Source organism: Trachemys scripta, chromosome 8 (assembly GCF_013100865.1).
Source record: "Trachemys scripta elegans isolate TJP31775 chromosome 8, CAS_Tse_1.0, whole genome shotgun sequence".
NCBI lineage: Eukaryota > Metazoa > Chordata > Testudines > Emydidae > Trachemys > Trachemys scripta.
In genome coordinates, this window is record NC_048305.1 from 33,910,561 (window position 1) to 33,935,913 (window position 25,353).

The following is a 25,353-nucleotide window of genomic DNA, read 5'->3' on the forward strand; positions in this document are numbered from 1 at the left end:
GTTTTAAAGCATTATGGTGCATACTGTGATCCTGTTAAACTACTGATAGAGGGGAAAAATCAACTGTAAGGAACACTTCATCCATACAATTCAAGGAGTAAGAATGATTTGTAATGTTTTTTTCTATAGTACATTTTGCTTGCTATCTTCAGACAGCCTCAAGCAGTGTACAGCTAGAATTGTGAAGGGTCTTTTAATGCTGGCTCTTGCTCATTTTGAATTGTATTTTCTTGCACATAAAGAACTTTAATAGAGAATGCGCACATACTGTTTGAGTAGTAATAGGAGAATGCTGATTAGCACCAACTGGTACAGTGAAGTGAATTATCTGGCATTTTAGAGCTGTATACCACTACATTCCTTCTTTGTCTTTAGAATGAACAAGGAGGAAAACATTTTTGCTTAGATATTGTTAGCTTCACTTCCCCATATTCCAAGTTGTTCACATCTCCAAAGTAACAAAGAAAATAATAAACTTATGATTAAGTCTCAATTTTAACAAAACTGCAGATGATTGTTGTTGTTTCTGGGGATTGGGCAGAGGTAATGTTGTATACTCTGCATTCAGGCTGGGGCTCAAATCACGTTTGAGGTGGTGAGGAGTTTGATGGTTTGCTTCAGTCACTAGTAAGCTTTTTTTTTTTTTTCTTCTGTGAATAGAAGTTCACATTAGTTTTGCTGGGAATCTGTGCAACAGAACGTCCAGGCCTGAACAACAGTGATGTTGCATGTTTAGAATTAAGATGCACTGGTAGAACTGTGTTCTTGGGAAAGCTTGTAAAGCTGTCTGCCTGCACAGTCGCTGATCAGTCAGTGTCTCTCATCAAGAGCTCACACATTCAACTAGATTTAGAGAAACTATACTCTTGACTAGCTGTATGCACCTAGGGCACACAAAATTACCACTTATTTTCAATGATTAACTGATAATACAGGGTAAATGAGCTGCTGAATTTTCATGGCTATTTTTTGGTAAGGCTGCTTTAACCCGGATAATTTTGTTTTTAACTTTCCTCTTCTGTTTCCTTGAGTATGCTATCTCTTTTTTTAAATTCCTTTACCCTGTGACTTGGAGCTATAATGCAGTGAGGTGCATTTTAAACTGTTACAACAGCCTATTCATTTTGAGCCCCACACAGTGACATGGAAATGTCTTCAATGCATGGGCTGCAGAGAAGGAAAACCTTTCATGTTAATGTAAGATGGCCTTAAGGGACTTTCATAATGATAGGGAAGGTGCGAAACTCAAATGCAGGACTTAAAAACAAAAAAATTCTTTCCACACTTCAGAAAGCAGTAACCCTGATTATAAAGTGTTTTGTGTTTAAACACAAAACACATGTGCCTTCTTTCCCTAACTCTTCATTTTCTTTGATCCTGTAGTGAAGTTGTCATTTTGTGGCGAACTGTTCTGCTCTAAACAGAGTTATGACTTCATTGAGGCATCAAGTAGAAGTTTGGGTGTGAGAGAGAGCCATATGAATACTAATTGACCATAATAAAGAAAATTAAAGCATGCTGGTTGTGTATTAAATTACACATTTCCAAGTTTGCTCTAGTCCAGTGTTTCTCAAATGCGGCCACTAGAGCCTTTCCTTGCGGCCACAGCCATCTGGGCTTTGATGGGTGGCGGGGGAGAAAGCAGTGGCCCTTCTCCCAGGGCCGCCAGCAGAGGTTGTACCCCCCTCCGGAGATACAAACTCTGGAGGTGCAGGCACCTGGTGAATTCCCCACTTTCCCAGGGATAGGGGAGGCAGGCTTTGGCCACGGGGCATCAGGCTCTGTCTACATGGTGGCAGGCTGTGGTTCCAGGCTCACTACCCCTGCCATCGTCCCTGGGTCCTGCTGCCTCCCTGCCCACCTCCCCATTCAGGACTTAATTTGTTCAAGGGTTTCCTGGGGCTGAGTAACTCTGCTCTGAAAAGTGGTATTAACAAACATACCCATATCACTTTTCACAGCAGAAGACTTACCAGATTGCAAGTATTAGAAGAAGGAAAAAGCACAACCAAAAAAAGCAAAACAACAACAACAACAAAGACAAGAACATGTGAAGTGCCTGATTTGTGTTTCTATTTTGTTTAGGTCCAGTAAAGAATAGACACAACTGTAAAATATTTTTATTACTGAGTCTGAAAAAACCCTACATAAATAAATTACACAAATTTGGACATGTGTATATGCATATTTATTTGTTTGCCCTACAGTTAGTTATTTTAAGAAAAATGGTCAGCACAGCCACCAGCAAGAGTTGGTGGCCACACTCTGAGTCCACCAAAAATTTTGTTGAGAACCCCTGCAGAAGGCATTACTTGCAAACAAATCATACAGGCTAATTAAAAATGGAATTAACTATTTTAAATATTTTGATTAACAAAAATATACCCAGCATAAGCTCTGAATTGCCTTTTTCCTTAAGGAGCCACTATGAAAGCATACCTGAAATGACGTATGACATAGCAACTAGCTAGATAAAAAAAATTTTGTTTTTGAAGGATTTTTACCTGTAATCTTTGTAAAATTCATACTGCCATTGCAAGAATATGGCATTCTATATTCAGAAGTTGAGTTATGGCATAGAATTGATATCCTGTGTAACTCTTATGAATGTTACCAGTTATTCTTTCAGATTTCTTTCAGATCAGTTGTGTTGCTTCTCTACCAGTATCACGTTGGTGGTGATACCGGTTAACACAGATGAGAATTACACAAGCCTAGTGTGGTGTTAAACTAATGCTTAGGAGGGTTACTGTATAAATGCAATAAAGCAGTTTTCTTTTTCTTCGTGAAGCATGTTGCCCTTCTGCCATGTAGTGGTTGATGTTTGGCACATTGCAGGTTGGCTTTCTGTTTCAGAAATCAGGGACATGTAGTCTCTAGGTATTCAAGTAGTCCCTTCTTTCAGGAATCTCAGCCCACATCCCAAGGGTCCACTGTGCTTCCAGAATTGATTCTAGTTAAAAGCAGAGAATAAGCTCCTGCTGCTTGCAAAATTAACAACACAGCTTTACTTGTAAGCGTGAAAACTTGCTTGCATGCTCAGAAAAAAAATTAAGACTATGAGTAGCAGGGTCATCTACTGGTTTCTCCCATAACAAGTATTTTGCAGCAAAGTTGAAAGGGTGTATATTTGGGAAGGGGAAAACAGCATTTCTCTCCCAGTAACACTAGTGGTACCAAAAAGGCCTCACAAGAATTCAGTTTCACCCTACACCTTGATTTTTTTTCAGAAGAACTGGATGCTATGGTAAAGGAATCCACCAGAAAAGTACATAGACTGAAACTTTAAGGTCAGAACGGACCATCATGATCATCTAGTCCAGGGGATTCTCACAACAAATTTTTGGTGGCCTCATAGTGCGGTCACCAACTCTTGCTGGTGGCCGCACTGACCATTTTCCCTAAAATAATTAACTTTAGGAAAAACAAATCAATATAAAAATATAAATATAATATAAATATAAATATGTCCAAATCATTGTAATTTATTTATGTAGGGTTTTTCAGACTCCATAATACATAATTTACAGATCTCTCTATTCTTTACTGGACCTAAACAGAATAGAAACACAAATATGGTGCTTTGCTTCTTGTTTGGTTGGTGGTGGTTGGTTGGTGTGGTTGGTTGTTCCTTCTTCTTTTGCTTTTTTGGTTGCGCTTGCTACCCGGTAAGGCTTCTGCTGTGAAAAGTGATATTTGTATGTTTGTTAATACCCCTTTTCACAGCAGACTTACTCAGCTCTGGGAAGCCCTGGGACAAATTAAGCCCTGAATGGGGAGGTGGGCAGGGAGACAGCAGGGCCCAGGGACAATGGCAGCGGTGGTGAGCTTGGGGATGGAGCCCCAAGCCCCATGGCCAAAGCCTGCCACCCCTACCCCTGGGAAAGTGGGGAATTCATCACCTGCCTGCACCTCCAGAGTTTGTGTCTCTGGAGGGGGGCAGGGCCCAACCTCTGCTGGTGGCCCTGGGAGAGGGGACACTGCTCCCCCCAAAATCACAGCCAATATGGTTGTGGCTACAAGAAAAGGCCCTCAACACTGATTTCTAGTCTGTACTTCTGCACAATGCTGGCAACAGAACTTCACCCACCCCCTACTGTAATAGGTCCCTAACTTCTGGCTGAGTTACTGAAGTCCTCAATCATGATTTAAAGAGTTCAAGTTAAAGAGAATCCACCATTTATTCCAGTTTAAACCTGCAAGAGACCACTGCCCCATACTGCAGGGGAAGGTTGCGGGGGGGAAGAAACAAGGCCTCTGACAGTCTGACCTAGGGGAAAATTCCTTCTCAACACCAAATATGGTGATCAGTTGAACCTTGAGCATGTGGGCAAGATCCACCAGCCAGACACCTGGGAAAGAATTCTCTTTAGTAACTCAGAGCCCTCCCTTTCTAGTGTCCCATCACTGGCCGTTGAAGGTATTTGCTGCTAGCAGTCGCAGATCAGCTACATGCCATTATATGCAGTCTCATCAGAACATCTCCTCCATGACCTTATTAAGCTCTGTCCTGTAGCCAAGCTCTTTTGCCCCTAATTCTCCCCTTGGAAGGCTGTTCCAGAACTTTACTCCTCTGATGGTTAGAACTTTCATCTAATTTCAAGCCTAAACTTGTTGATGGCCAGTTTATATCCATTTGTCCTTGTGTACAATTGAACCCTGAAGCTGACATTGCCATATAGTTATGCTGACAAATTGGCATATTGTGGAAGCCTTCCTAATGTATTAAGAACAATAAATATACTAATTTCACATGATCTAGGTTGTGTCTAAGCTAGGTGACTTTTCTCATGCCTTCAGGTTTGAAGAAGCTAACTATTACCTTTCTATGTGAAGCTACTATGATTGCATTCAAGTGTGTGGCATGATATGATTGGAGAGAACACTGATGTTCTGTCTTAAAAAAAACGACTTCACTAACTTTTGCTGGACGCTAGTACTTCAGATTTATATAAAAGAATATTTGCTACTGCTCTTTAAGTATACTTTGTTAAAAAGTGAAGGCAAGGATCTCCTTTGATGCAGCTGTAGGGCAAAGAAAATTAGCCCAAATGTTTGGAAAAATATGGAGGTGGTAATATTACTAGACACATGGTGTTGCTTAAATGTACTACAGTGAAATTGGGTTAGTGATGAGCTCATTTAAAAGGAAAGGGAGAATGGGCATGTGCAAAAATCAGAAACAAAAACCTAGGCTGATACATCATCTACCTGCAAGCACATCTCATTCTAGACTTATTCTGGCCACATACAAGGGTTATTCAGATGAAGAGGTTGGGAGGGAGGAGCTGGGGAAGACAAGCTTTATATGCGGTCTTAATTTGACTGACTTCTTATGCACAAAATATGTGATGATCTTGGCTGTTGTGTAATGAATCTGTAGTCACCTGTGCTTTTAACTTATTTTACTGGGCAAGAGCTGCAGATTTTAAACCATTCATTCCACAGTATACCAGTTCATGAGTAACCAAGGGCAAAGACTTCCTTTTTGGTACTGCTCTTGGAGAATTAATGATGATTACCTGTTCTGTTCATTCCCTTTGGGGCACCTGCCATTGGCCACTGTCAGGGACAGGATACTGGTCTTGATGGACCTTTGGTCCGACCCAGTATGGCCGTTCTTATGTTCTTATCCCACAAAGGGGGTGACATCTGGAACGGAGCAAAAGTACCACTGAGAGACTTTGGGGGTGGCCATACAAGAAGTAAGATGCAATTATACTTGTTTAAGTGAGATTCTTGCTGAAGCAAAGAGGTGATGGAATGCAGGAGCTCTCTGAAGTATGTTTTGGTGAACTGTAGATTAGTATTAGCAGATGCCCTACAAGTAGTGTATAAAGAAATTGGAGGTGTGTGGAAAGATACAGAATCTTTAAGCTCCAGATTTATAAGCACTGTTGCATTTTCTCACCTGTTATCCCTTTCACACATGCAACCTCCAACTTCAGTCAGGTCAAAATACTATTTTACAATCTGGAATTGTTTACAGTCAGTATGCTAGGATAGTGAAGGAGTGTGGAAGGTTATCCTTTTTAGACCCAGATGTAAGTGAAGTGCTAAGGAAACTGTTCAAGTTTCTAGGAAAGTGTCTGCTAAACCATGATAGACTGAGCACTCCCAAAGTAATGAGCTGTGCTAGCATTTCATGGTGAAATTGCTGCACCTGGAGGTGTGCTTCTATGTAAAACTTCCTTCAGTACTGGCCGGCCAAAAGGAAGGTGTGCTAAACACTAATCTCAAAAAAGAACCTCACTAATTTTGACTGGGACATTTTGCATATTACCCAGTTTGCTCACTCTACAATTCACAAGACAAGCTATCTATTTTGAAAAAGAAAAGCCCTCTTTCAAAATAGATTCCAGTAAATATAGTTTTGGTTTAATTGATGTTTCAGTCTACCAGTCAAAATACTTTAGTTCAAATATTAAAAGCAATGGTATCTTAGTTATGAACTCTCACTACAGATCTGTTAAATAGCTGCGATATGAGGTGAAGCTGCTTTGGTTCGCACACTAGTGAGTTTCTACTGTACTACTTGTAGGTTTTTGTAATTTAACCAACTCTTCTTTTCCTTTGGAGTTCTCATTAAAGAACCACAGCTACGCTCAGGTTAGAAAATAAATGGGTTTCTGGGTAATTACCATATATTAATGCGCATTACCAATCCTTGCTGCTTTAAATGGTCATCCCTCCATTGGCCCCCACCATCTAATTTCTGTGCTACTTTTAGCTTACAGGCTGGTTATAAATTTTTCTGAGAGATTAACAGCTTTAGGAAAACTTGATTAGCTTTTTTTATCCAAATAGAGCTTAAAAAAACCTAACGCTTTGTAATTGAGCAAAATGAATTATTCCCCTCAAGGTTTTAATGAACTTTTCCTTCCCCCATTTAAAGTTAAAAAGTGATGGCAAACACTCCCCTCTTGAATGAAGTCGGCAAACCCACAGCTGAGGATGTTGATTTCTCAAAATGAAATCATCCGCAAATCTTGTTCTCAACCCAGAATAGATGATAGATTCATGGTGGAGTACTCTTAACTCAAAGTCCTTTAGATACTGACATTGCTTTTACTTTTTCTAATGGGAGAGCTCTCCTGCTGACAAAATAAAACCATCCCCAACGAGGGGCAGTAGCTTTCTCCCACTGACAAAGCGCTGTCTACACCAGCACTTTGTCATTAAAACTTTTTGTGGTCGTTTTTGTGGGTTTTTTTTTGTTTTTTTTTTTTGTTTTGTTTTTTTTTTTTACACACCCCTGACCGACAAAAGTGCAATATAAACATAACCTTAGACATGGTCTTAGTTCAATCACAAATTGCTGAGCTGGATGAAGGACTCACTGGGTGAAATTCTACAGCCTGGGTGATACAGGAGGTCAGACTAGATGATCCTCGTGGTCCCTTATGTATGAATCTAGACTTATGTAGTCTAAACTGCACTAGAATTCTGCAGGTGGCTTTGATGCAAATATGGCCCAACAAGACTATGGGTCCCAACTTCCAGCGTTCCATTTTTCACTGGTTGCGGTAAAATGATGCATTGGTTGCTGGGACCCTCACCTCTTAAAAATATGGGTAGCTGAAATATGCTTCATTTTATGCAAAGTAGGTGCATATTCAGCGGTCTTATTCAGCATTGCCTAGAGCCTGTGTACTTGAGAGTGCTTTGTAAAACTAACAAACTGGAAATAATTTACAGCTTCTCATTTTAATTTTGGAACAACTTGAGGCTGTACATAAGTTAAATTTTACTTCCTGGAATACCCAAATATTTGGGTTTCTATCTTCAAGTTAAAGTGGTTAGAACATGGGTTCTCAAACTTCATTGCATCACAACCCCCTTCGGACAGTAAAAATTACTACATGACCCTAGGAGGGGAGACGGACGCCTGAGCCCTGCCGCCCTGGGTGGGGAAGGGTCAAAGCCCGAATCCCACTGCCCTGTATGGGGGGACCAAAGCCAAAGGGCTTCAGCCCCAGGCAGAGAGTGCCTGTAATCCGAGCACCACTTCCCAGGGCTGAAGTCCTCAGGCCTAGGAGGTGGGGCTCGGGCTTCTGCCTTGGGCCCCAGCAAATCTAAACCAGTCCTGGCGACCGCATTAAAATGGGGTTGTGACCCACTTTGGGGTCCTTACTCAGTTTGAGAACCGCTGGTAGAGAATATATAGTCCTCTATTAAACAAGAGACGTGACTGAAAATCTGGATTTTGACAGGGCCGCCCAGAGGGGGGCAAGTGGGGCAATTTGTCCCGGGCCCCCAGGGGTCCCCACAAGATTTTTTTTTTGGGGGCCCCTGGAGCGGGGTCCTTCACTCGCTCTGGGGCCCCTGGAGCTTCTTCTGCTCCGGGTCTTTGGTGGCAGTTCGGCGGCGGGGGGTCCTTCCGCTCTGGGACCCGCTGCCGAAGTGCCCCAAAGACCCACGGCGGGGGGTCCTTCCGCCCCGGAACCCACCGCCGAAGTGCCAGGTCTTCGGCAATTCGGCGGTGGGGGTCCCCCACTGCCAAAGACCCCAGGCCCCCTGAATCCTCTGGGCGGCCCTGGATTTTGAACTACATTTTTGAACTGATCATGTTGCTGTAGTGGAGAGAGAGAGAGAGAGAGAGAGCAAGAGAGAGCTCCTGAGACATGAGGCCTGATATAAAGGACCTGGTGTAAGCCCTAAGGCCCAAACAGGTCAGACCCTGCTGATTATAAAGCAAAGTTAGTAAGAGTCAGGATATGAGCAAAAGTCAGGCCTGGTTACAAAACATGCCTGCTTGTAGGTTCACGGTCCGGAACATAAACTTGGCAAGAACATGGCTGATATTGCAAAAACATAAATGCTCCTAAGTGCTCGGCACTGGACACTTGCATGATCACATTCCAGAAGGATCATGCCAGAGCATCCTGATACTAAGTTAGAGTATAAACTCACTCCCTGAAGATACAGGGACACACTGACCCTTCCTAAGGATAAGGTCAGGATGACAGGGTGATGGCTAGAGACGTTTTGATTGAACCAACATGTACAAGGCAAGGGGTGGCAACTAACTGCATCAGAGGCACAATACACATTTTGTCTGCATCAGTGGGTCACTGAGGTCTGGCCGAGGGGGCGGGGGGCAGAAACCCACCACTTACTCAGCTATCCATTGTCATGGGCATACATGTATTAAGTGTACTTGTAGCACGAATAGGGCACTAATACCATGTTTTGTCAGCAATAAACCTGGCCAAGCACCTTAGCCACCGAACAGAGTCTGTGGTCTTCCTTAACAGTTCAGTCGAAGTCTGTTGTATGGGCTAACTGGCCAGAGCCAGTGCAGCACGCAGAGAGAACCCACACGCCGCCAACAACTGACAACAGTTGTAACTTGAAAAACACAGTGAAATCATGCAGATTTCAGTAAATAACTGCTACTGAGATGTCTGCTTTTGGTTAGTGAACCATAAACATCTATTCCCTAGGTAACACAAACAAATTGATTATTTTTTGGGTTTGCTAGCCTAAGACACAATTAGTAAATTCAGAGTTTAGGCTTCATCTTAAACTGAATCACAGCACATGAATCTGCTTCTACAGAGTTTGCTATTAGTCACTTCAGTTTTGTTTAAACTTATCATAAATATCAACTGAAAGCTTTAGGTGAAGTAAAGATAATGTCATAAGGAGTAAACCAGAGCTATTTGAACTTGATGCTTTTCTGGTTGAACTCTCTCTACATGTAAACTTTAAACATGAGGAAACATAAGCATATAGTAATTAGAATCATTAGTTTTTCTTCTATATAATTTAACATTTATTTTTTTTGGCAGGGGGTGGGGTGAGATTTTAATAGGCTGCATTGTGACGCTAGGAAGAGGAATAGCTAAACTAATTTTTGTTCCAATAGTAACTTCAATCTGCAGTGCTTCTTTGTCTTGTAACCACTTTGTGACAGAGAATCAGTTCAGTTGACCATGGACATGACTGCTCTTGGATATCATGGTTGGTAACAAAGGCTGGTCTATACTACAGAGTTAAGTCGATGTAAAGTAGCTTACATCAACTAGGGTGATCAGACAGCGAATGTGAAAAATCAGGATGGGGGTGGGGGGTAATAGGAGCCTATATAAGAAAAAGACCCCAACATCGGGACTGTCCCTATAAAATCGGGATCTCTGGTCACCCTAACATCAACCTAATTGTGTCAGTGTACACACTACAGCCTTGCTCCCGCCAATGTAAGTGCCTTGCTACATCAATATAACTCCATCTCCACAAGCGATGAAGGGCTTATGTCAGTGTAATTAGGCAATGCACTGTCGTGTAGACACTGGATTACTTACATTGGCTGTTGGCTGTCATTGTTGTCAATTTCACGGCTCTGCGCTGGAGCTGTGAAATTGACAAGAAAGCCACTCTCAGCTCGGGCTGTCACCTCAGAGTGGGTGGAGGGTTCCCACTAGAGCAGGGGTAGGCAACCTATGGCACGCGTGCCGAAGGCAGCACGCGAGCTGATTTTTCAGTGGCACTCACACTGCCCAGGTCCTGGCCACCGCTTGGGGGGGCTCTGCATTTTAATTTAATTTTAAATGAAGCTTCTTAAACATTTTAAAAACCTTATTTACTTTACATACAACAATAGTTTAGTTATATATTATAGACTTATAGAAAGAAACCTTCTAAAAACGTTAAGATGCATTACTGGCATGTGAAACCTTAAATTAGAGTGAATAAATGAAGACTCGGCACACCACTTCTGAAAGGTTGCCGACCCCTGCACTAGAGCCTGGCTGCTGCCTGGGCTCCCAGTGCCCTGCGCCCAGGTTCCTGGCAGGGAGTGGGGAGCTGAGAGCTGGCCACTGTTAAGTTGGTGGAAGTGCTTCTGGTGAGGACATGCACCGCTGAGAGAAGGAGGGCAGTGTGGACATGTAAGTCAACCTAACATAGGTCACCTTTAGTTTGTAGTGTGGACATGCACCCAACAGTGATCAAAATAAACCCAGCCTTGCTGTTCCCAGTTGGGGTTAATCCCATCAATCACATAACATCTGTTTTATGCAGAGCTCCAGATCTTTGATTAAGATTTCAAAGTTGCTGATCCAAATCTTCCAAATCAACCTATCATTTGATAATTAGCATACACTTACATTAATGGTGGTTAATGTGTTCTTTTCTCAGCGTACACACACATTAATGGCGGTTAATCTCGTCTTCTCTCAGCAGTATAATTACATTGAGCATAGTGCAGAACTTCATAAAATTGCTTTGTGGTTGCTTAAAGGCTAGTTTAAAGCTATATACTGTATATTCAGAACTAGAAACTAACCATATGTGTTAAGATCATTGTTAGAATTTCTTAATATAAGTGATTACATTTGAGCTCAGTATTCTCTCAGCCTCATGTCTGCTTAATCAAAGCCAAGTTGTAACCTTATTTCTCCTTTGCAACACTGCCTAGATCCCTACTTATGGAATCCACTGCTCTTCCTTACATGGGTTTTGATTTTGAGATTGGTGTTGGATTTTTGATTGAAGTTTGTGTTGAACTTAAATGCTTTTTTAAGCTTTCTGTATTTAAAAGTACTTAAATTGTGGCTTATGGTTTTGGCTAGATGTGAATTGTCCACTATGGTTGATGTAAAATGCAAAACTCTTTAGGGAATGCTTCTTGTCCCATGAGTGACCACTTTGGGCTAATCATTTTAATACTTAAAATATTTGGGTGACGGTCAGCCATCAAATGGGTGTGTACTGTCTACATCTTTTTATATCAAGGTGAGAGTCAGAGCCATGGGCGTTCATGCTTTCTGATGGAGGTTTTAAGAGTTTCAGGACTTAATCAGAGCTCTCATACAGGACGTGCTGTAAGTCTGAATCCTAGTAGATCCAGCACAAGAAACTGTGTGGTTGTCAGATGGATCAAGAAGGGATCCAAGACATTGTATTTGAAGACTTTTTGGATTAGTCTCTAGCTTAGACTTCTGAAAACCCCTCTAACTTCTCCCATAGTTCCTCTAAGGAGAAAATGTAGCGGAAGGAAAGCATGAGATGAAAAGAAACACCAATAGCCTTGTTGAATAAGGAGGTGAATCCAAAGGTCATTTTTTGCTTTGTATTGGTATAACCTGCTATTTTTCTTACTATTTAAAGAAGTGAATACTGTCTCTTGTCCAACACAAAATATTGTATTTACCTTAGCCTCTCTTGCTATACAGGCTGGACGCAAAGAAAGAAGTGACGCATTGAATTCTGCAATAGACAAAATGACTAAAAAGACCAGGGACCTGCGTAGACAGGTACAGAATGAATAAAATATTAATGTAATGTTGTAATAGTGTTTATAGAAATAATGCAATTCTGAATGTTCCCTATTGGAAATGTTTTGTTTATTTGAGTACTTTATGTTCTGTAATGGCAGTAGTTTTGCTCTTTTTTTCTTGTCTAGTTCATTGAAAGCTAGAAGCTTGCAGTGCTTTGTTTGGGTGACAGTATTAGGGTTTGAATTGTAATCCCCTATAGATAACCATACAGAGAAGATATTTTGGATGTTGAATTAAAATAAAACATTTTGGACTCAAATTACAAACAAGTACACCTGCAGCAAGAGTGTGTATAATGGTAACACTTAAGGACAGTTCACTATTAAAGGAGAAAAAGTTCACTTTAAAACCAAATGTGGAGGTAGCAAAATATATAGGAGAGTTGAGTTTATTTTAACTTTTCAAAATCCTTACATTGAATTAAATACAAAAATAATGGTGTTGATTTTAATATTCAGCAGAAAAAGCGCAGATTTAGTCACTGAAGCTAAGCCAATATCTCCACATTAATATTTATTTAAAATGTGCCCAAACGAGTTGTTGCACTGACTTAACCAGTTTGATTAAATTGGTGCAAAAACTGCATGGCCAACCCCAATAGAGAAAGCCCTGGTCACACACAGCAACAGAGGGAGCAATTACTAAACAAATATTCAAGATCCTTATTGTGGCAAATATTTTCTTGTTAATAAGATGCAAGAAAACAGCAGTTGAACTCTGTGCCAAAAAAACCCAACTAATTTTCATTTTAATTCTTAGCTCCGCAAAGCTGTTATGGATCATGTGTCCGATTCTTTTCTGGAAACCAACGTTCCACTTTTAGTATTGATTGAAGCTGCCAAGAATGGGAATGAAAAAGAAGTTAAGGAGTATGCACAGGTTTTCCGTGAACATGCCAATAAGTTGATTGAGGTAAGGTCATACAAACCAACTGAAGTTACCAGTTTTACGAATTTTAGCTTAATTTCTAATTTGTTTTCAAACTGTATTCTAGCTGTTAACACATTTTATAGTATAAATAGGCTTGGAAAAATTGATTTAATTTTTTCTAACTTCAACGATTAATATTAATTTTGGTTTGTACCTTTTTTCCCCAATTGTTAGATATCAAGGGGAAGAGAATTGGTATTAGGGTTAGCGCAGCGGGGAAGTGGTGTTGCAGGGGCTTCCTGCCTAGCTGAAAGGGCCAAGACACTCAGGCTCAAGTTGCAGGGGAGGCTGCAGTCCTGGCCTGGCAGAGCAGAGACCTCCCAGCCAGGATGGTGAGAAGGACGATGAGCCCTGGCCATGGAGTGCTGCTGCTGAACAGTGCCTGCCTGGGGATGACTCCTACACTTGTGGCTGGCAAGTGAGGGAGTGGGGCCCTGACAGCAGAGTTGCAGAAGGTCTGTCATAGACCCACTCCCTCACTCGCATAACAGTGGGGCTGCAGTGTACACTCTATGCTACCACAGTGCCAGTGACACCCAGTCCCTGCAGGCACAAATGGGGGAGGCTGTATTCCTGTCCACTGTTACCTACTGATCGATATTTTTTCATCGATTTCAGCATGTCATCGGAAATTGATGTTTATTGATATCTATCGATTTTTAGATCGAATCTTCCCAAGCCTAGGTATAAACCTGCATGCTGACAGTTTTCTACAGACTAACTCACTTATATAAGTGGTGATCCAACCGTTTATTTTGCCATAGCTTGTGTTTTTTAGTGATCACATACAGCATAAAGAGATGCAGCATATTTTCAAACCATACTTTAAATATTTTGTAAAGTTGTAGTTTCAATACACACTTCAAAAAGTGTGGATTTGTTGTTTGTCTGGGTATACTAACTGAGATTATTCTAAGCAGAGACATAAGTAGTCAGTGTCTCCTTCATGCAGATGTATTGAGTCCAAAATATATGTAAATTTCATTTGAAACATCTATTATTGCTAGGTGAAATTGGTCTTTATGCAAAAGCTTGTGGAATGAATGCTACAAACTTCTGTACAAAAATAAGGCTTTGGATACAAAACCTTAGATAAGGTCAACATAAGAATATTATTTGAAAACATAAGTCGTCAAATGGAAAATTTTCCTGTCTGTAAGACTATTTTCTAAGAACACAAACTTAAATGGGAGACTTACCAGTTTTTATTAAGATACATAAGACAAGTCCATCTACCATAAAAGTTAATGTCTTTGGCAACTGGTATTGCAGTTAAGAAAAAAAATTCAAGTTCATTCCAGGTCTTACTGCATATGTCTTAGTAATATTGACCTGCTGTCTTATTATTCACACTTAGTTTTGTGCAATATTGCAAAAATTATAAAGGAATATAAATCTACAGTTGTAATTGTTTACTGCTTATGCATAGTTAGTTTTTGCCAAACCTGTAAAAGTTCTGTTCTATTAATACTGTCAAGTGGTCGGTTGAATGATTAATTCTCACCACTAAGCTCAATTGCAGTCGAAAAAGTCAAATGCTGATCCAAAATGTACTTATAATAATGCCATTCTGCTGTTAAACTACAAATTAGTCCATGTGACTTTTACAATAATCTTGGGTCTTTCACACAACTCTTATTTATTTTTTCTTCAGGAACAAGGCAGTTGTCAATCTTTCATTGATCTGACTCTTGCATTATTTCTGCAAGCCATTTTCTCACTAGTTTAAGGGACTCTTGGCACCATCGCATGTACACATAAGAGAGACTGTAAGGTCTTTCAGCACAGGAATCACATTAGGCTAGGTAATGTTTTCCTTGAAATAGTTAATATATAGTTAAACAGTTTGGAGGTACTATTCATAAATAAAGCAAGGGGGATTAATTTAGGTTGCCACGACAACCTGAATTTCCGGACCACCTCCTAATACTTTTTGATTTAATTGGCTTATTCGGTGACCTCATTGCCCCCAAAAACCTCTTTTGGTTTTGGTTGGTACTTTGTGTAAAGCTGTTCTGCCTTTTGGTTTCTCCATACATTATGCTTATTTGATTATATGGGAAGTGTGAAAAATTAACTGTAATTGTCTGGCAATATCCTTCATAAAATCGCATTCCTCCTGAAGTGTGGGACTTTTTTATGCATTTTTGGAATCTGGAAATCACCTTATCATGTATGTCAAAGGAAATTGATAAGTTTTTGATAAATATGCTGTGATACTTCTCTGGGCCCTGAGCTAACTGTAGACACATGCATCTAAATAGTGGTATGGGGGTATTCAGAAACTTGGGAGAGCTTTCCAAAATGTCCCCAAATTGTGCATGTCAAAGGCAAAAACAAGCTGCATTGTAGCTCTCTAAAGTACACCTTGCAGATAATTCACATTTACCTTAATATATTCACTCATTTGGATAAGAGGTCAAATGCAAACTGATGGGGACACTCAGGGTCTAAGGCAATGAACACCAACAAAGAAGCTAAATAGGGACTGTGGTGTGGCTTAAACACTGAGAAAATAAAAGCAGTTACTGTTATGCAACTTTTAAATTTGGCTTTTGACTTTTATATGCTCAGCGTAGTAGCTTTAATGTAGTTTTAATGGCATTTTCTTAAAAGATGAAATAATTCAAACTTTGCCTTCACTATTTAACTAGTCTAGTACTAGAATAAACTCACTTACTGCTATTCTGGAATAGCATCCACACAGGGAGTTACCAGCATAGCTATAAAGGTATAATTATACCACTGTAGTTATGCCAGTCAGTTTCCCCATGTAGACGAGCCCTCTGATTCTACTAGTTCTAGATATGTATGACTTGAAGAGCACTGAGCAGCTGTCATTCTCAGCACATGAGGCATTATTGATCTTGCTTGTGTTTAAACACAAAGCTGCAAATTAAATTTTTTGGAGAGTCTGTGTAGTCATACATTCTGTTCTTCAAGAAAACGCTCTTGTGCAAGTATGCATTAAACAGAACACTTCTGACTGGAGTCAGACTCTACTAATATGATGTGCTACATACAGCAACTCTTCAGAGATCTTTTGGTAATCGCTTGCTTTCAGAAGTGTAACTATGCCTATACAGTAACATAATCTATTGGACTTGTTTACAGTGCACCACAGTACAAACTACAGGGGAGTGAATTGCAGAGCACACCAAAATGTTGTACTCGAACTGTGCCACTGGCACGCAGCAGGCATGAATTAAAAGGTACTTTGCTCGTGTTAACATAGTCCTGTCTGAAGGAGGACCATGTTAACATGAACCCTAGTAGGTATCTTTTAGTTTGCTCCAGCAGAGTCCATATAGGGCATTGAGAGAGCAACGTTTTGATGCACTCTTCAGTTATCACCCCTGTAGTCTGCAGTGCAGTGCAGTGTAGGCATAGCCTAGATCAGGGGTCGGCAACCAAAGGCACGCTGCTGCCTGCCATAGTTCCAGCCCCACTCAGGCCCCCCACCACTCTACCCTGCGAGGACAGGAGGCAGAAGCTTGGTCCTGTGGCAGCCAAGCTTCCCCCCTCCCCTGCTTCTTCCCCCAGCATGGTGCTTTCCTGCCCCTCCTTCTCCCCTTCCCTGCACCGATCAGCTGATGGCCCTTGCAAGGGGGAGGGGGACGAGTGGCAGCCTGCTCGCTGCTCCGTAGAGGAGGCAGAGAAGAGGTAGGGACGGACCTTGGGGAAGGGGGTGGAACAGGGCATATTCCTTCCAGCCCCCTTCCATGAGCCACTCAGGGCAGGGGGCTGGGAGCACCCCCATGAGCAGAGCACTTCTGCCCTGAACCCCCCCACATACACACCCAGCCCTCTGCCCTGAATCCCCCACCCCCCCAGGTCTGGGGTCCCAGCTGCTGGCCCCTTGCCAGCCAGCATCCCAGCCACAGGCCCCGCTCAGCCTGCTGCCGGCCTAGGTGAACAGAATCCCAGGCTGGCGGCGTAAGGTCAGCATTTTAATTTAATTTTTAAACATTTTGAAATCCTTGTTTACTTTACATACAACAATAGTTTAGTTATATAATATAGACTTATAGAGAGAGACCTTCTAAAAACGTTAAAATGTATTATTGGCATGTGAAACCTTAAATTAAAGTGAATAAATGAAGACTCGGCACACCACTTCTGAAAGGTTGCCTACCCCTGGCCTAGATGTTTACAAAGCTCTTCCAGGAGTGTATGTGCATTATACTAGAAACATTAGCTTCTAACCATCAGTCTCCTTTTTCTTAGAATGAATAGAGTGCTTTGCAGGATCATACATAGTGTCAGTTTGCCTGTGAAGGAAGAAACTTAACTTTTTTAGGACTGCATTTGAATTAAGACCCCTTTCAAAGACCTCTTGAACAGAATGAGCTGTTTGTCTAATCTGATAGTTGCTACGTAAGGCTGTTTTAGGAATCTACTATTGCGCAGAGGAAAAAAATCTACCTACATCTTCAGAAACTGTAGTACTACAGGAGGTTACTTAAAATGTTTCAGTAGAAGACACCCTATTTAGTGAGACTACATGTGACTACTTTTCTCTGTATATTGCAGTATAAGTGTGCATGGTACTTTATCATGATAGAGAGATGGAACACCCGAGTTGTGTTGTGCCTCATGCTATAATTGACAGATTATAATAGTTTTTAAATGTAAAGCTCATTATTAAGGATGGCTTTTCTTAATGTGACTTAACTAGAGCACTCTTCTAAAAAAACTGGAAAAGAAATTCCAATATATGCTACCCTAAGAAATCCCCACATGGAAACCAGTAGTCTTTACACCTGGACTTTCAGAACCCTGGCATGGATCTCTACCATTTGATCTACAGGAGTAACAGCCATCCTCTTTGTGGACCAGCCACGAGAGGGGAATGCAATACATATTCTGCCAGTGATTTACACAGCTATTTTCTAGACAACAATAGAACACTGCGGATCAGGAATCCTAGGTTCTTGGCTCCAGGTTGGAAGTATTGTCTAGGAGCTAAAGCAGTAGTTTCATCTAAGTGTGCACACTAGTTTGGCAAGTTCATTTTGAAAAGCAATATGGATGAAACTTGAATCTCTCATATTGGAGATCTGGTTCTAGTCTCAGCTCTTCCTGAAGTGACTCTGCAGCCTTTCTCTCAACTTTTTTATAATGGGGGAAAGATACTTGACTGCCTTCTGTGGCAGGGGGTACAAATGCTTGCTCAATAAGAAGGGTTTTGATTTGCACAGTAACAAAATACACATCAGTAGAGGTGACATTTGAACTCTATGCCTTCTGGCTCCCTAGGCTAAACTTTGTTGCATGCTCTTCTGTCCTCCTGGCAGAATGTCACCTGCCCTGTGGTGCAACTGTGCAACCAAAATGTGGAACATCCTACAAAAATCTGGCATGCTTGAGAGGTCTGTGCATCATAGATAAACAAAAGTTTCCATGTCCCAAAGAGCTTCAGTTGGATGCCCAATTCAGTTTGGTGACTCAGATTCCCCCTCTATTGAAACTTACTATTTTTTTAATTTGAGGGCTATGTATGGATTGCCTCACTTCCTCCTACAATACTGAATAGCATGCTTCAGATGGCTTTCAAAATCACTGATAGCTAATTTAATGGGTTATCTTTTACATTGCATTATAATGGAATTAATACAAAAAAGAAAAATTGAATATCAGGAGTTATTTTGAGAACAGATATGTTAAGGTGATATAGGAGAAGTCCTGCAGAAATTAAGTTGAATTATAATGTCCCTAACTAAAAATGTAAGAGGTTACTTCAATAGCCTCAGCAGTCAAACCTACAGCCAGGGTGGGTTGATTTAAATCACCAGTTTTAATCACGGTTTAAATCTGCAAGCAAGAATTCCTGATTTAAGCAATCATTTTAATCATGTTTTCCATTTGTAATTTTTAGTTATTTTCTTAAAGAAAAGTAGATTTTCTTTGGTAACCAATAAAACATGTTGATTTGCAACTAAATATAGCCTTTACACTAAATTTGGTGGTGCTTTTTGCTATTGATGAGGATACGCTATCTATGCATATTTAAGCAATTATGTAACTTAACTTACATTTATTCAGACTCTCAACTTTTCCATTTTTGTTAGAAAATGAAGAAAAATTATTTATTAGGTTGGTTTTTTTTACTATTTGTGTCAAACTCTATTTTGATGGAAATTCAGGTTAAGAATGTACAAAAATAGCACTTGAATTTTTTATTAAATAAAACTACCTTAAATGCGCTGGACACAAGGAAAAAAGTTTCAGTGTTTTGCATTTAAAACTGATTTATTAAACAAAGGAAGTGTAGTGGTGAATTGAACTGACTGTTTGCAGGTCACCATGTCCTTCAAGATTTTCTGCACATTTAGGTTTTATTCATAGTTTGGAAGGAGAAAAGAAACTTTCTTGCTTTTTCAACTTCCTGTTGGTTTCTTAATTCTTTTGACAATAGTGTCTTATGCACAGAGACTAGTTCAGTTCAGTGACTAGCTCATTCCACTTGAACTAGTCATTGAACTAAACCCCGGTTCCAGGACTTAGCCAATGACTTCTACTTGTTCAGTGGTTTGCCTCACTTTAAAATTGGGCAGAATTATTTCTTTTGGTCACAATGTCACACTGGGAGCTCATAGTTGACTGATTATCCACCACGACTCCCAAATCTCTTTGAGACACTGCTTCTCAGGATAGGGCACTATCCTGTGAGTATGGCCTAATTCTTTGTTCCTAGAGGTATACATTTACATTTACCCATGTTAAAACACATTTGTTTGCTTGCACCCAGCTTACCAAACAATTGAGATTGCTCAGAATCAGTGACCTGTCCTCTTTATTATTTACTGTTTCCCTCATTTTTGTTACCTGAAAACTTTATCAGTGGTGCTGGGTTTTTTGTTTGTTTGTTTGTTTTTTGTTTGTTTTTTGTTGTTGTTGTTGTTTTTTTCCCCAGGTCTTGATAAACATGTTAAATAGCATAAGGCCAATAACTCATCCCTGTGGGACCCCACTGGAAAAATACCTGCTTGATGACAATGTCTTGTTTACAATTACATTTTGTGACCATCAGGTAGCCAGACTTTAATCCATTTAATGTGTGTCATGTTATTTTTTTATCTTTCTAGTTTTTTGTGCTGTACCAAGTCAAACATGTGCTGGTTTGCATTAATTATCCTCTTTTAATTCTTTATTAATCTAGTCCCATATTAGCTGCTCCATTATCTTGCCTGGGATCAATGTCAGGTTCATTGGCCTATAATTACTTGGGTTGTTCTGTTTATCCTTTTTAGAAATCGGCATATTAGCTTTCTGTATCTATCCCAGTACTCCAAAACTTACTGAAAATCAACATTTATGATCCAAAGAACTCCTCAGCCAACTATTTTAAAACTCTTGGACACAAGTTTTATATCTGGACCTGCTGACTTAAATGTATAACTTTAGTAGGTAACATAACATCCTCCAGAGATGCTAGTGGAATGGAAATAGCATTATCCTCATATGATGAGACTGGATCTATTTTTCCCCAATATAGAATAGAAATACTGAATGCTTCCGCCTTTCTTGCATTTGTGGTTAGATATTGACAGATATTTGGCTGTGTGCGCGCACGTGTTTTCTTTGTGTGCCGCCCCAGCCCGGCGCAGACACCTGGCACAGCAGACCTCAAGCAAACTACACAACGACCACAAGATCCCTTAAGGGATGAAGACACCTAGCCAGATCTATTGTTGACAAAGCATGGTACTAGTAGTATTCCGCAGACTCTACTGTACCGTGAATACATGTATTCCTGAAACAACGGACCAGCTCAGTGAACAGCTGGACTTTTCATTCCTCTCTAAGGCCATACAAAGATACTTTCTCTGAGATACATTTTTATACCTCGATACAAACAAGTTGGTACTGCCCTTTGACATAGTTATTGCCCCGATGTTGCTGGTTATCAGCCATTATCTTGTACATGTTGGTTTGATTAAAACATTTTTATTATGTACGATCATCCTCACCTTCTCTTTTAGGAGGATACACTATCACTTTTAGGATTGTATTCCTGTTACCCTGGGGTAATGTTTTTGCACCATCCTTGATATGAGGATGTTCTGGTACTTAATACTGGGATGTTTTTGCCAGAGTACATTTTGATAAGCACTTCTTAGGAATGTGTATTTGCAATATTAGACCTGTTTTTGCCAAATTGTGAGCAGGTTTTCCCTCATATGAGGCCTCTAATACAAGGGCTTATATTTCAGGCGCTCTTCCTACTATAGCATTATTATGATAATTCTACCATTTTCATCTAGAAATAGGTCAACATCATTGTCAGGGTTCTTTTTGATCCTATTATATTTAAACTCCTTATTGCCCTTAACTCTGCTGGCCCTAGATTTCTGCTGATGTGCCTTTGCTTCCCTATCAATTTTCTATCATTCCTAGGGCTGGTCTACACTGGGGGGGAATCGATCTAAGATACGAAACTTAGCTACGAGAATAGCGTAGCTGAAGTCGACGCATCTTAGATAGACTTACCTCCCATCCTTACAGCGCCGGATCGATGGCTGTGGCTCCCCGGTGGACTCCACTTCCGCCTCTCACCCTGGTGGAGTTCCGGAGTCGACGGGGAGTGCGTTCGGGGATCGAATTATCGCATCTAGATGAGACGCGATAAATTGATCCCCGATAGATCGATCGCTACCTGCCAGTGCGGCGGGTAGTGAAGACGTACCCCTAACTTCAGTGCAGCATGGTCAGTCTGCAGGTGGAACCGCCGTCCCCAAATGTATGGGTGTAGCTTCTCCAGAGCATACACAATGGCATAACATTCTTTTTCTGAGACTGACCAGTGGCTTTCCCTCTCAGAAAGTTTTTTGCTGAGAAACACAACAGGATGGAATTGTTGATCTTGTCCATCCTGCATTAAAACTGCTCCTACACCACGCACGGATGTATCTGTGGTTATAACAAAAGGTTGATCGAAGTCCAGGGCCCTTAGTACAGGGTCAGATGTAAGGGCCTCATTAAGCTGGTTAAAGGCTTTCTGATGCTTCTCAGTCCCCTGAACTGTATTTAGCTGTTTTTCCCTGGTTAGGTCTGTCAGTGGGGTGGCAATTTGGCTGTAGTGTGGTACAAATCGTCGGTAATACCCAGCCAAGCCCAAGAAGGATTGGACCTGTTTCTTTGACTTAAGGACAGGCCAATTTTGGATAGCATTTACTTTAGCCTGTAGGGGGTTTATAGTTCCCTAACCCACCTGGTATCCAAGGTTCGTTACCCTGTTTAGGCCTATTTGACATTTTTTGGCTTTAACGGTTAATCCTGCCTCTCTTATGCGCTGGAAGACAGCTTGGAGGTGTTCCAGGTGTTCTGCCCATGAATCTGAGAATATGGCAACATCGTCAAGGTAGGCTACTGCAAATTCCCCAAATCCAGCCAGAAGGTTATCTACCAGTCTCTCTCCTGGGCTATAACTGGAGAACCTTGATTTCTCAGGAATAAAAGGTCTTTATAGAATTAACATCAAGGTAATTAACAGTCCCCAGGCGCGCTCAGACCATAAATAGCCCCTCCCATGATGCTTCCATCTTATTGGCCTAGAGCGCTTTCAGGACCATGACTTGGTCAGCTACTGTGAAGGAACGCTCTCTGGCATGTTTATCATACCAGGCCTTTTGCTCTTGTTGAGTATCCTATAGGTTTACTTGAGCAAGGGTTAGAGAGTCCTTGAGGGTGTTTTGCAGGTTGGTTACAAAGTCCAAAATGTTAGTTCCTGGGGAAGATGTAACCCCCTCCCATTGCTGCTTCACCAACTATAATGGCCCCTTAACTTCATGGCCATAAATGAGTTCAAACAGTGAAAATCCCAAACTGGGATGTGGTACCGCCCTGTAGGCAAAAAACTGCTGCAACACTAGATCCCAGTCATTGGAGTTCTCATTCAGAAATGTATGTATCATGGCCCTCAAAGTCCCATTAAACTTCTCCACTGGGCCATTTGTTTGGTGGTGGTAAGTGGTGGCAACCAAGTGATTTACCCCATGAGCTTCCTAAAGACGTTTCATGGTCCATGCCAGGAAGTTAGTTGACAAGTCTGTGAGGATGTCAGAGGGCCAACCTAACCCGGCAAAAATGTCTGCAAATGCCTGGCTTACACTTTTAGCCCTGGTGTTGCTTAGAGCTACTGCTTCCAGCCATCGGGTGTCAGAATTCATGAAACTCCGTATGTACTGCTTTCCTCTGTGTGTCATCTTAGGGAAAGGACCCAGAATATCAACAGCTACATGATGAAATGGAACCTCAATTATGGGGAGTGACTGGAGAGGGGCCTTAACCTGGTCTTGGGGCTTTCCCACCCTCTAACATACTTCACAAGACCGCACATAGGTAGAAACGTTCTTGCCCATTCCCTCCCAGTGAATTGACTTCCCCAGATGGTCTATGGTCCTGTTCACCCCAGCATGGCCAGTAGGGTGATTGTGGGTTAAGCTCAAGAGCTTTTCCCTATACATAGTTGGAACTACCAACTGTCTCTGAGAATACCAGTCCTCCTTGTGCCCACCAGAAAAGATTTCCTTGTATAAGAGTCCTCCTTCTACAACAAACCTGGACCAGTTGGAAGAGCTGAGAGGCAGTGGGTCGCTCCATGCCGCCGTCCAAGCTTCCTTAAGGCTTTCATCTGCTTCCTGCTCTGCCTGGAACTGCTCCCTTGATGCTGGAGATGCTGGTTCCTCTTGGGGTTGTGGACTTGGTCCCACCGGAAGCGATGCAGGTGATGAGGTTGTTTCCATCGATTGTGAACAGCTTTTCGCTGGTACACTAGTTGTATTTCAGGCTCTAGTTGAGCTTCTTGCACTGGTTTAGCTGCTGCTGCTGCAGGTGCAGGCTCTGTGGCACCTTTTGATGCTGGTTCTTTTCTGCCACCTCCACCCATTTGGCTCAGATTTCCTCCACCTTGATTACAGTTTTGGGCTTCCCATCTAGGATGTATCTTTCTATTTCTTCAGGAACAACATCTAAGAACTGCTCTCGTTGTATTAGGAGAGACAGAGCTTCCAGAGATTTAAGATTTGCTCCTGATATCCAGGCATCCCAATTTTTTACAATGTGGTAGGCATGTCTGGAAAATGCCATGTCTGTTTTCCACCTTAGGGCTCTGAACCACCGACGGGCATATTCGGATGTTAGCCCCATTCTAATTCTGGCCTTTTGTTTAAAAAGTTCGTACTCGTTCATGTGTTCTATAGGCATTTTAGCTGCCACCTCTGCTAAGGGTCCACTGAGTTGCGGCCTCAGCTCCACCATATACTGGTCTATAGGGGTGTTGTACCCAAGTTAGGCCCTTTCAAAAATTTTCTAAGAAGGCTTCTGTATTATGGCCTACCTGGTATGTGGGGAATTTCTTGGAATGGGGAGCAATACCTGGAGAAGGACTGTTTAAGTTTACCTGGTGGACCCAGCTTAGTCCTTCCCAGCTCTAAGCGCTTCGCCTGCATTTCCACCTCCAAGCGCTTCTCCTGTCTCCTCTCCTCTGCTTTCGCTGCCAGCACTTTGCCTCCACTTCCAAGCGCTTCATCTCTAGGATTAAATTCCTTTCTGCCTCAGTTAGAACTCGGCCTGAGCAAGGACATCCCTGCATCCTGGCACTGGGATCTTGGTTGGGGGAGGGCTGACCCTTCCCTCCTGGGAAGTCCCCGTTCCCCCATCCCTTCCCTTCATTTCCATCATGGATCTGGATGTCTGAGCTTGATTTGGGTCTGTCTTCTCCGTGGCGTGCCGCTTTGGGAAGAATGTTTTTTCTAAGGTTTTGGTGCCTGACCTCAACCTCATGCACAAGGCTCCCCTACTCTAGCCTAGCTATTACATTGCCATGAAGCTAGAGAGGGGAAAAAAATAAACTGCTTGTTGGACTCCCTGGCTTGGCAGGTTGAACCCTTTGCGTGCCTGTTCTCCCTCAGGCAGCAAAGGAAAGGGCGGGGAGGGGGACTCCCTGGCTTTGCAGGTTACCAAAAGGAAAAAATATGTCCTTTTACAATCCTGAGGTCTGTGCTTCTGGTTCAAAAATGATCCCACCGCTCTGACACCATGTCAGGACTGATTCCCCATTCTGGTACTCCGAGTGCAAAAGGGGGGGAGGGGGCCCCACAAGGATTCTAAAAATTAATACTGGCCACTCCAGGCT

At 41.7% G+C, this 25,353-nt stretch overlaps 1 protein-coding gene across 1 annotated transcript in view; it reads left to right on the forward strand.

The window, feature by feature from the left end:
• Nucleotides 1-25,353, forward strand: part of CTNNA1 (catenin alpha 1) — a 221,136-nt gene that overhangs the window by 114,556 nt on the left and 81,227 nt on the right. Inside the window, exons 8-9 of the mRNA XM_034780411.1 lie at nt 12,180-12,260; nt 13,044-13,196. Of these exons, the coding sequence (XP_034636302.1) occupies nt 12,180-12,260; nt 13,044-13,196 (234 nt within the window). The remainder of the gene's footprint in view (nt 1-12,179; nt 12,261-13,043; nt 13,197-25,353) is intronic.